Source organism: Sarcophilus harrisii, chromosome 3 (genome assembly GCF_902635505.1).
Source record: "Sarcophilus harrisii chromosome 3, mSarHar1.11, whole genome shotgun sequence".
Lineage (NCBI taxonomy): Eukaryota > Metazoa > Chordata > Mammalia > Dasyuromorphia > Dasyuridae > Sarcophilus > Sarcophilus harrisii.
The window spans coordinates 533,430,073-533,442,858 of NC_045428.1; the positions used below are offsets into that span (position 1 = coordinate 533,430,073).

The 12,786-nt window shown below is 35.0% G+C and overlaps 1 protein-coding gene across 1 annotated transcript; it reads left to right on the forward strand.

Annotated features, from left to right (window-relative positions):
- Positions 1 to 3,570: 3,570 nt before the first annotated feature.
- Positions 3,571 to 4,506, forward strand: LOC100916630 (olfactory receptor 52J3-like). Its single transcript, XM_012545447.1, is given in 1 exon segment — positions 3,571 to 4,506. A coding segment is annotated over 1 exon segment (936 nt).
- The last annotated feature ends 8,280 nt before the right edge of the window (positions 4,507 to 12,786 follow it).

Here is a 12,786-nt window from a genome sequence, read left to right on the forward strand (position 1 = left end):
TTATTCTGAATTAATAATACGCTCTGAGTTCTTTCTTTCTGTCTCCTTCTGAATCTCTGTCTGTCCCCCTGTCTATCGCTCTGTCTCCTTCCTCTGAGTCCAACAGTTTATTTTTTTAATCCTATACAAAGGAGGTTAGTTTAGCATTTGCATAGTACTTGCAAAGTACCTTGCAAATATCATCTCATTGGATTCTTATAACAATCCTTGGAGGTGGATATTATTATTACCCACATTTTATAAAGAAAGAAACTGAGACAAAGATTAAATGATATATAGAGGGTCTCACTTCTAAATACAGTATCTGAAGTGGGATTTGCATTTAAGTCTTCTATGAATTCTGAGGCCAAGACCCTTACCCATCTAAGATAAATGAATGATTGTCAACAATAGTAGTTGTTTTTTTTTTAAATAAATACTTTGAGTGACAGAATAATATTAATTTACATATTGCTTTAAGGTTTGCCTAAAACTTTACATATATTACTTCATTTGAACCTCATAACAATCCTGTGGGTTGGTGCCATAGACAGTTTAGATGGCATTTTATAGGTGAGTAAACTGAGGTGGATAGATTTTAAATGTCTTTCTTGGTCAGGTTCATATCACTAACAAGTGTCTGAGGTAGAATAAAACTCAGGTCTTTCTTGATTTTATCCAATAAATTACTTATTTGCCTGTGTGTAGGTGTTTGTGGATCTGTGTCCATGTCTAGGAGATCATTTGTGTCTTGGGGTATCTGTAAGAATCTGAACAGATATTTTTTACTACTGTATATATGAGTTGGTAGCTAAACAACTGTGTTCATCTTTGAACATTGGTGTTTGATGGTTAGTGTCTCTGTTGGAGTGTCAGAATCTGTGTCTACATAACAGTTTGTGCCTGTGAGTTTCTGGATTAAGATCTATGTACATCTCTATGAGTTATAACTATGTATATCCCATACATTGAGCAGGGGTCAATGAATGTCTAGTGAAAATTTGTGTATGTCTTTATGTTCACTGGTATCTGAATGTATGTATACATGAGTAAATAATGTTTTTTTATTTCTTCCATCTGAAAGATATGTGTTAAGGGCAAGGTATCATCTACTTCTTTTTTAAAATTTAATTATAACTTTTTATTGACAGAACATATGCCTGGGTAAATTTTTACAATATTATCCCTTGCACTAACTTCTGTTCCAACTTTTCCCTTCCCTCCTTCCATCCCCTACCCTAGATGGCAGACAGTCTTATACATATCATTTATATCTTTAGCTAATTCCAGTCCCATACCCAAATCCCTGTGCAGGTTGTTCTAGTTTAGAATGAATGTATAGTTAAGGTGACATTGAGAAGATTTTGGGGAGGCAATCTCCTCTTATCTGTTTATAAGCAATGTCGTCCAGTGAAAAGAATGATGATCTTAGTCAAATGATCTGGGTTTGAATTTTAGCACTAACAAAATCTCTGTGATTTGAGATAAATTGGTCTCCCTGTTCTTAGTATTTTTGAAAAATGAAGGGGATTGAACTTGATGACAGTTAAGCAACCTCCTAAATCTAAACTTAGCATCCTTCTTCCCTGGGAAACTTGTCTGAAAATTCTAGATATACAATGCCAATTTGCAGATTAAGAGGAAATTCCATGGCCCCAGTTGAGGATATAAACTTAAGCTGTACCTGAAGAAGGGAAAAATTACAGATTGTTGTTATCTCAGAACCTAGCCTAGTCCTTCCTGATACCAGGGAATGGAGGATTAGGAACACACTTCTTAGAAACAGTGGATCTGGATTCATATCCAAAATCTGTTCCTAACTCGGTCAATGAATTTACTTAAATCACTCTTTCTTTTCCTTGATGTTAAAATGATTTCTCAAATCACCTCTGTATTTAATTGCTGGTATTTTAGTATCTATTCCTCTCTTTGATAACCACATCCTTTGAAACTCTGTTTAAAAATGAAACAAAATTTATGTCTCTCTTAGAAGAAGGAAAATTTAGTGCTTACTTTCCAGATTGCACAAGATCAGAATACACTCAATTTAGTTGTGTTTAATTCAGAAGTACCCTGAGGTGCCAGACCCATGTCTGGCTTTGGATCTTTTTTATATTTCTTTTCTATATCCTAGGTCCTCAATATGAAGAAGAAGAAGAAAATAATGATAATTATCATCACAATAGCGAATATTTTTATTTATCTATTTATTTTTTTTGCTAAGGCCATTGGGGTTAAGTGACTTGCCTAGGGTCACACAGCTGGGAAGTGTTAAGTGTCTGAAGCCATATTTGAACTCAGATCCTCCTGACTTCAGGGCTGTTGTTCGATCCACTGTGCCACCTAGCTGCCTCAATATTTTTATAATTCTTTAAGGATAATGAAACATTTTCCTCACAACTATCCTTCAGAGTTAGGGGATTATATGCAATATGACCCTCCATTTTACAGATGAAGAAACTAAGATTAAATAATGACTAAATAAATTCTCCATAGTCACCCAGCTAAGATCTAGAAAGAATGGGCACTTGATATTGGTCTTAGGAGTTAAAAACTAAGGTTTATTCATGTTACCACAATACTTTCCTAAGATATGGAAATTCTACTACTAATCCTCTAAGTCTCACTACAAATTAAGATCCATCTGAAGGTTGGTTCTATTTGTATCTCTATCTGATAAATGATGACCCTTAAACTGAGAGAATTTAAACTACCTTCACAGAAAAGAAAGAAATAAGTGTTATTAAGTACCTACTGTGTGCTAGACACTATGCTAAATGATTTGCAAATATTACCTAATTTGATCCTCACAATAATTCCAAGACTTAGGTGTAGCTATTTCTATCTTACAGAAGAGGAAATTGAGGTAAAAAGCAATTAATACTCTTGCCCACATTAAACACTAATAGGATGATCACATAAAGGCTGACTACAATAATATGGACTTATTGGGAGATCATAAAAGCTATTAATTATATGACATTTAATTTGAATTCAGCTTTTCCTTTTTGTAGAACCAGCACTCTATCCACTCTGACACTTAGCTGTTCCTATGACATAGAATACATCAAAAAATAGGTGTCATTTGATCCCACAAATACAGGACTACTGACTTTGCTGATGCTGACAGAGGTGCTTTGTGATACAGTTTCTCATACTAGGCAGAGACCAAACTATCTTGCTCAATGGCATATTTCTAAGGTAGCTGCCTAGTAATATTTCCTTATGATTAGAATTAGAGGGAATAATTGTCAGTCACAATTATTTTTCAGGATGAAGTCGTTAGGACTCACTTATTTATAAGATGAAGCATTCAGTCAGGTTAAAGAATGGTCCATCTTTGTCCATTGTTGAGAATCAATTTATGGCTAAAATCATAATTCTGCATCTATAACCAGAGGTAGGTATGACTCAGTGAATGAGTCTGTTACCAGGGTAAGTGAATCAGATTGAGAGTAAGGTCATTAGCCACTAACTTGGCCTCAGTAGCTTCATTTGTTACTCCTGAGCTAACCATTTTTCCAACCATCTCTTTATGTGTTTCCTTCCAAGGAGAGGAAGATTCTCCTGGTCTTTCAAGCCTATGACAGGATGTCACAACATAACGCAAGTATCTTCCACCCAGCCACCTTTATCCTCCTGGGCATTCCAGGGCTGGAGCACATCCATGTCTGGCTTTCCCTGCCTTTCTTCTCTGTCTACATTGTGGCTCTTCTGGGCAATGTCACCATCTTATTGGTGATTTGGGTTGAAAGGTTGATCCATGACCCCATGTTCTATTTCCTGGCTATCTTTTCTAGTATCGACCTGGCCTTGTCCACATCTTCTGTGCCTCGGATGCTGGGAATTTTCTGGTTTGAAGCCCATGAGATCAGCTTTGGGGCCTGTTTGGCTCAGATGTTTCTCATTCACACCTTCACTGGTATGGAATCTGATGTCCTATTAGGCATGGCCTTTGATCGTTATGTGGCCATCTGTGCCCCACTTCACTACACAACCATTCTGACAGCAAATGTACTGACAGATTTGGGGATTTTCATTATCCTATTCCCTGTTGTGCTCATGCTGCCTATCATTTACCTGAACTACCACCTGCCCTTCTGCCAAACACATATCATTGCTCATGGCTACTGTGAACACATGGGCATTGCCAAACTTGCTTGTGCCAACATTCGTATCAATGCCATCTATGGACTCTTTGTTGCCTCTTTCCTGGTCTTGGGTTTGATATTGATTGGAATTTCCTATTTTTATATCCTACGTGCAGTCTTTCATCTCCCTTCTCATGATACTCGATTAAAGGCACTTAGTACTTGCAGTTCACATGTAGGAGTTATATGTGTTTTTTATGTACCTTGTCTCTTTTCCTTCCTCACTCATCGATTTGGCCGCCACATCCCTTAATACATCCATATTCTTGTTGCCAGTCTCTATGTGGTCATCCCACCAGAACTTAACCCAGTCATATATAGTATGAGGACTAAGCAAATCAGAGAGCGGGTATTCTGGATCTTCACTGGCAAATAAACTTTATCATTTCCCTAATGCATACAAAATTGGATATTGCCAAATGAGTGTTCAGCATAATTCAGTTCCTTGAAAGAGTTGGTGTTTCTTACCAGCTTAAGGTACCAGTGAACAACTTACCAGATAAAAAGGACCTACATATAACTAAAAATCTTAGACAACAGAGGCTTTTTTTGTTGTGGCCTTTTTGGGGAAATTTGTAAGGGTTAAAAAGCCTCTAGAAGCAAGGAATGCAGTTCAAGGCATGTGGGAGGACCTGAGGGATGAGAGGTTCTGAGGCGCAGTTGAGTCCTATGTGGAGGTAGGGCATAGCCTCAGGAGGTGGTGTCTGACCCCAGGTACCATGTCTCCCTCCTTAGTGCTCTCAAAGCCTAGCAAGCCTCCCTCCTTCTTCTTGGGCCAATCCCATTATGCCTGCTTCCTAGAGGACCTCCCCTTCCCCCAGATCTCAAGGGGGGTATAAATATGTGCTATTTAAGAATAAAGTTCTCTTTTGCTTCACCCCTACCTCCTAGTGGTCTGTCTCTATGGGATCGGGGTTGGTGCCTGAAGGCGGGTAAGCGTGGCCTAGCCGTGCCGTTGACGAACGGGCATTAAGAGTAGCTCAAAGAGGAGCTACCGGGTTAGAGTTGTCCATAGGGGCGTAACAGAAATTCTTTGAACATGAATTACTCCAATGTTCATTTTATTTTTTCATGGGTAAAATGGTTGGATTTATCTAGACAGAGAATGTTTGACAAATCATAACTACACTGTTTCCAAAGTATCATGACATGTACTTTGATAGGTACAAAATATGTTATTATGATTGGCAGGAATTGGGAGTGAGAGAGTGAGTGGTCAACAGAAATCATATTAGTCTGAATTGTTCCAGGTGACAAAAAAACGTATAGTTGTAACATACAGACAAATTCCAGCTTGTTTTCATGTAAGTAACTTCCTAAGAATTAGGACTATCAAAAAATGCAATGAATTATTTCATTAGACAAATGAGTTTTCCATTCCGGAGGACTTCAGTTAGAATTTGGAACTTTTGGAAACTATGAAGAGAATTCCTGCTTAGGTACATATTAAACCATATTATTTCTGAGATTGTAGTCACCCTGAATTTGATGTTTTCTGAAGTGTTAGCAGTTGTGATGACCGCGCATTTTAAAATCAGCCAGAGTCAGGAATTCAGGTTAGGGGAAAATCGTCAATCTTTATTCTTAGTAGAGATGAAGAAAGATCGGAGGTAGAGGGGAATTGGCAATAGCAATGTCAGGAGCTAAGTCAAGAAGCTAGCTACACCAGAAGCCATGAAACCAGCAGCCACCAGAACCGAACCCAGCCCCAATCTCTCTCAGGCTCTCTTCCTGTCTCTCTGCCTCCACCCACCAAAATCATCATTTCCTATACAACACATCAGGACTTGCACAGAGAATGGACGGGGGCCATTCTTTAGCCAAGCATGTATATTAATAGTGTATAGTCCAATTACTATTTAGCCTCATGTGCTTGGGACCTCATTGCATCAACTCAAGCCTCAGCCCATTACAGGCAGTCATCCTAGTTATTGATTGAGAGTTTATTTTCTTAGAAGATATAAAATATGATATTTGTGGAGATCATCATAGATATCACCTACAACTTTCTTTTTATAATTTTATTATATTTTGTAATTTTTAAAGCTTTTTATTTTCAAAATATATGCATAGTTTTCAATATTCATCCTGGAAAACTCTTGTGTTTTGAATTTTTTTTCTCCCTCCTTTCACTTCTTTCCTCCTCTAGATGTCAAGTAATCCAATTGTTGTTGAACATGTGCAATTCTTTTATTTAAAGAAAATATATATGTATACACACACACACACACACACACACACACATGTTGCTGAGGCAATTGTGGTTAAGTGACTTGCCCAGAATCACACAGCTAGGAAGTGTTAAGTGTCTGAAACCAGATTTGAACTCAGGTCCCCCTGACTTCAGGGCTGGTGCTCTATCTACTGCATCACCTAGCTGCCCCCTTTTATTTATATTTCAATGATTATCATGCTAAATAAGGAAATTATATCAAAAAGAAAAAAAAATTTAAAAGAAAACAAAATTCAAGTAAGCCACAACAAAAAAGTGAAAATACTATGTTGTGATCCACACTCAGTATCCACAATTCTCTCTGCGTGCAGAGCATTAAAGACTATTCAGAAAACCATTAAAACTGGCCTCAATCACATCACTGTTGTCTATCAGAATTGATCATCATATAATCTTGTTATAATATTATCTTGGTTTTAAAACTTATTTCACTTAGCATAAGTTCATATAAGTCTCTCCAGTATTTTTCTGAAATGATCCCGCTAATTTAAGAAGACAAAGAACCCCAGTCTTGCCATTTTCCCAACCCATTATAACCCATAATTCAAAACTGGAGGAGGAGGATTAGACATAAAGGACAAAATCAGATAGGAATAAAACAAAGCTAGAAATTGCCTTGGGAGATAGGGGGTGAACTTACCTGAGATAGAGCCTAGAGACAAAAGAGAATCACTAAACCTTAGAATAAGAAAGAATTCAGGGTTTCAGCTGAAATGTAATTATACCAAACCACACCACTGACAAGTGGTTATCCAACATGTTTTCTATTTACATTGCTGTAGCCATTGTTCATACTGTTTTCTTGGCTGTACTTTGTATCACTTTATGCAAATTTTCCTATGCTTCTCTGTACTCTTTATTCTTTATAGCCCAGTAGTATTCTGTTGTATTTGTGAATGGTAATTTGCTTAATTATTCCTCAATCAATGGACATTTACTTTATTTTGAATTCTTTGCTATTACAAAAATGTAATACAAATATTTTGGGGTGTGTGTGTGTGTGTGTGTGTATTTTCTTTGTAACATTGCCTTCTTTGGGGGGGGACATAAGAACAGTAATAGATTATCTGATTTAAAGTATATAGACATTTTAGTTGTTTTATGAGTCTTAATCTAAGTTGACTTTCAAAACGGTTGTGCAATCTCAAAGCTCCACCAGCATTATTTCAGTGTAGTTATCATCTCATAACCCTTCAACACCAATTATTCCTAATTTTTTTTGTCTTTGTCAATTTTCAAAGTGTAAGATGAGATCTTGGGTTTATTTTGATTTATATTTCTCTTATTAGGGATTTAGAGAATTCTTTCATGTGGTTATGAATACTTTGCAATTCTTCTTTTGAGAACATTTGTTCATATTCTTTGACCATTTACCTATTGAAGAATAGCCGTCTATTAATTTCATATACATACATACATATTCACACATACACAAATGAATGACTTATTGACAATAAATCTCATCTGTCAGTCTCAATATTAGAAGATAAAATACAAATTCCTTAAAAAGGAAATACACACTCTTCAGCTTGGCATTTAAAAATTTCAAGACTCTATGAACAATATCCCTTTTTCAGTATTATTTCATTTTATTCCCCATCAGGAACACTCTGACCCAGGGCAACTAGCCCATTAACTGTTCCCCAATCTCAACACGCCATCTCCTGTTTCTATGTTTTGGCAGAAAATGTTCCCATAAATGACCTAAATTCCCTTTTCTCAGGGAATATTCCAGAACACTTGTCTTCATTTAAGGATCAGGTTCACTCTGGTACTGCCTCATGTGGAATTATTTCTAAATATCTATCCCTTCCTTTTCCCTACTGAAAACGGATGGAATATTGTCAGAATCTTTTCAGTGCTGACATCATTTCTTTTTTTATTATTTATTATTTTATTTCCCCCCCAATTGCAGTCAAAAAATAATTTTTTAAGATTGATTTTTAAAACAAATTCCAAATACACTCTCTTTCTCCTGTAGCAGCTCCTACTGAGGGACTATGCAAGAAATTTAATATATTACATGCGTTTTCATGCAAAACATTTCCATCAAGTCATATTGTAAGGGAAAACATAAACTCTCAAAAATACTCAGAAAAATAAAGACAATTTTAAAAAGTATGCTTCAGATACCATCAGTTCTTTCTCTGAGTATGGATAGCATTTTTCATCATGAATTCTTGAGTTGAGTTGGATCATTATATTGCTGAGAATAGTTAAATCATTCCCAATTGATCATCTTAAAATATTTCTGTTACTTTGTACACAGTATATTTCATTTTGCATCAGTTCATTGAATTGTTTTCATGTTTTCCTGTTCTGCTCATCATTTCATCACAATAATAATTATATACCACAATTTATTCATCCATTTCCCAATTGAGGATCATCCCTTTAATGTCCAATTCTTTGCTCCCCAAAAGAATTGATATATATATATATATATATATATATATATATATATATATTTGTATACATAGATTCTTTTCCTTTTTGCTTTTCTTTTTGATATCTTTTGGGATATGGATCTTGTGTTGGTATTGCTAGATCAGAGGGTGTGCATAGTTTAATAGGTCTTTGGGCATAGTTGTAAATTGCTTTTCAGAATGGTTGAATCAGTTCACACCTACTCTGACATGCATTAATGTTTCAATTTTCCCATCCTTTCTAACTTTGCCATTTTCTTTTTTTGTCCTTTAAGCCAAACTAATAGGAATGTGATAGTACTTCAGAATTGTTTTAATTTACATTTCTTCAATTAATTGTGAATTAGAACTTTTTTATTTTTCTGAGGCAATTGTGGTTGTGACTTGTCCAAGTCACACAGCTAGGATGAATTAAGTGTCTGAGCCCAGATTTGAATTTAGGTCTTCCTGACTTTAGGGCTGGTAGGTACTCTATCCATTACACCACCTAGTTGCTCCTACAACTTTTTTTTTTTTTTTTTTAATATGGCTATAGATAGTTGTGATTACTTCAACTGAAAATTATTCATATCTTTTGATCAATTATCAATTGGATAATGGCTCATATTTTTACAAATGAGGCTCAGTTCTCTATATATTTGATAAATAAAGCCTTCATCAGAAATGCGCTTCAATTTTTTTTTTTTTTTTGCGATTACTCTTGCTAACTGTATCCCCTTCCATCATTTATTCTATTCTGTTTTTTCACCTTATCCCTCATTAAAAGTAGTTTGCTTCCGATGACCCCCTCCTCAATCTGCCCTCCCTTCTATGCCACTCCATGCCCTTCCTATGCTATTACCCTGTAGGGTAAAATATATATATCTATAGTCAGTTGAGTGTGTATGTTATTACCTCTTTAAGCCAATCTTGATGAGAGTAAGGTTCACTCATTTATTAACCTTGAGATCTTTATGATTTTACTTTCCTGTTTACCTTTTAATGTCTCTCTTGAGTTTGGTATTTGAAAGTCATTTGTATTCAACTCTGATCTTTTCATAAAAAAAGATTGAAAATCCTTTATTTCATTGGATATATGTTTCTCCCCTGAATGATTATACTCAGTTTTTCTGCATGAATGTTTTTTGATTGCAAACCTAGGTCCTTTGTTCTCTATAATATCATATACCAAGCCCTCAGATCCTTCAATGTAGAAGATGTTAACTCTTGTGTTATTCTGATGTGGGGATACATATATTTTTTTGGAGGGGGACTGCATGCCATATTTTCTCCTTGACCTGAGGGTTCTGGAATTTGGCTATTTTTATTCCTTTGGCATCTTTTCTCAGGAGGTGTTTGATTTTTTTCAATTTCCATTTTATCCTCTGGTAAATCATTAGAGCAGTGTCCTTGATAATTCTTGAAAGATAATGTTTATACTCATTTTTTGATCATGACATTCAGGTAGAACAATAATTTTTAATTATCTCTTCTGGATCTGTTTTTCAACTTAGTTGTTTTTCAGTAAGATATTAAATATTGTCTTTTTTCTTTTCTTCAATGTTTTGATCCTTTTTAAAATGGTTTCTTGATTTTTCATAATATCATTAGCTTTCATGTGCTTGATTCAAATTTTTAAGGAATTATTTTCTTCCTTTTCCATTTGTCCAACTCTACTTTTAAAGGAATTTTATTCAATGGATTTTTTCTCATTTGGCCAATTCTATTTTTTTAAGAAGTTTTTTTTTTTTTTTTTTTTTTCCCTTCAGTGGCTTTTTATGCCTCTCTTTTCACTTGGCTAATTCTGTTTTTTAAAGTAGTGTTCTCCTTATTGGCTTTTTGTACTTCCTATTCCAAATGGCCTAGTCCATTTTTAAAGCTGTTATTTTATTTGGCAGTGGTTTCTGCCACTGATTCAGTCATCCTGAGTCCTGTTCTGGTTTGCTGGAGTAGGGAGCCATGCTGTTGAGGCTAGTGCTAGACTGTATTCCACTCTCAGCCTGGTGTCACAGACCTTTTCTGCTGATTTTCCAAGTTGTTCCAGGCTCAAAAATTGTTCTACATCATCATTCTTTGGGTTCTGATGCTGTAAAAAGTGTTTTTAGTAATTATTTTAATATGTTTCGAGAGGTTTGGGGGGAGAGCTTTGAAGAGTCCCTGCCTTTACTCTGCTATCTTGGCTCCAACTTCTTTTTCTTTTCTTTAAATTAAAGCTTTTTATTTTCAAAACATATGCATAAATAATTTTTCAACATGTACAAAAAGCAAAAGGATTAGGTAACTTACCCAGAGTCACATAATAGGTGCCTGAGGCTTTATTTGAATTCAGGTCTTCCTAACTCCCAGTCTGTCACTGTGCCATCCAATTGCTACACAATGTATCTTCTTTATACATGTTATAAACAATGGTGTCATAATAAATATTTAACTATGGCACATACTTCTTAATTTCATTTTTATAATAACATTTTCTCTGTTATTCTCTTTAAGTCTAGATAATTAACAAGACAATAAATCAATTCCTAACTTTTAGTATTTTTCAATTTCTAAGAATTTAAAATTTACAATGAAAATTAATATTTCTACTGAGTCAGTAAAAGCTGCCTCCAACAACCATTGATTGTATCCTCAACCACTTATCTCTAATAGAGTGTAATCTCTGTAAGGGCAACATCCATATCATTTTTCATCTTTCTTTTCCTTGCTCTAAACATGGCATTACATATATACTCATTTCTAAACAAATAGTAGTTTCATTAAATTGAATTAGAAACAAATAATAATTTTAAAACAGCAGTAATAAAAACCATTTGGTACTGGCTAACAGATAGAGTGGTGGATGAGTGGAATAGATTAATTACACATGACACAATAATTAAAGCCTATAGCAATCTAGTATTTGTTAAATCCCCAAACTACAGCTTCTGGAAAAAGAACTCACTATATCACATAGTGAAGGAGGAAGTAGAGTTCTGCACTCTGTAGATCTTCAAGTGGAGGTTAAATGACTAAGACTCTTCTCTAGTTGTGATTTGGGTTAGGTGGCCATAGAGACAGCTTTTAACTCTGAGGTTCTATGATTCTGTGATTTGGACTTCATAGAACTATCACATAGAGAAGGTTTCTATTTTGTTGAAGTACAGTCTCAGATTCATCTCTATTTAGTTTCATAGAGAGCTTTCTCATCAATATATAAACATCCTGCTTGACTATACTGTAGTAAATAATAACTACACTGTTTTATTTTGCCCAAAATTTCCTTATCTTATCTTCACTATTCACAGAGCCCTTTCTAATCATCCCTTACTTACTTTTGTTTTTTTTATCACCTTCTTCCTCTTCCACACTTTTCAACTTGGGTTTCCTATCTATTAAAACATTCTGAGCTTTTTAATAAGTCTGTATCAGTTTCAACTTATCTTTGATTGGTGTCCATGGCTTCATAGTCTAATACAGTATTTAATATCCTTTTTAGGATATTTAAATTAGAATATCTAACGTATCCTAATTTTAAATTCTTGATTTCTTCCTGATTGCTTTAAATTACATGACAGTCTATTGTTTCTTCTCATATGGGGAGCCAGGTGGCAGAGAGAATGGTATCCTAGGTTCAGAGCTAGGCACATATGAATACAAATCTAATCAGACTTAGTGGTGTGACCCTGGACAAGTAACTCTATTTGAGGTTTTTCAGCTTTAAAATTGTGTGACTAGCACTGGCCTCACAGGGTTATTGTTAGGACCAAATAAGATTTTATTAGTAGAGCATTTAATACAGGACTTGGAGCAAAATAGGCATTTTAGAAACACTTATCTTCTCTCCTCAATTTATTCTTTAGTAATGTATCCACTCATGGAGAATATCCCAGAAGCTGACTAAGACTTCTAAATTTACCTTATTATTTAGAAGTAAAGAGCAAATGTAAAGGATGTCAAGGACTGCAAATTACTCATCCACATGAAAAATTTTCATCATGGAGAAAGGAAAAAAAAAAATTAGGTGCTAATAGGATCTAAA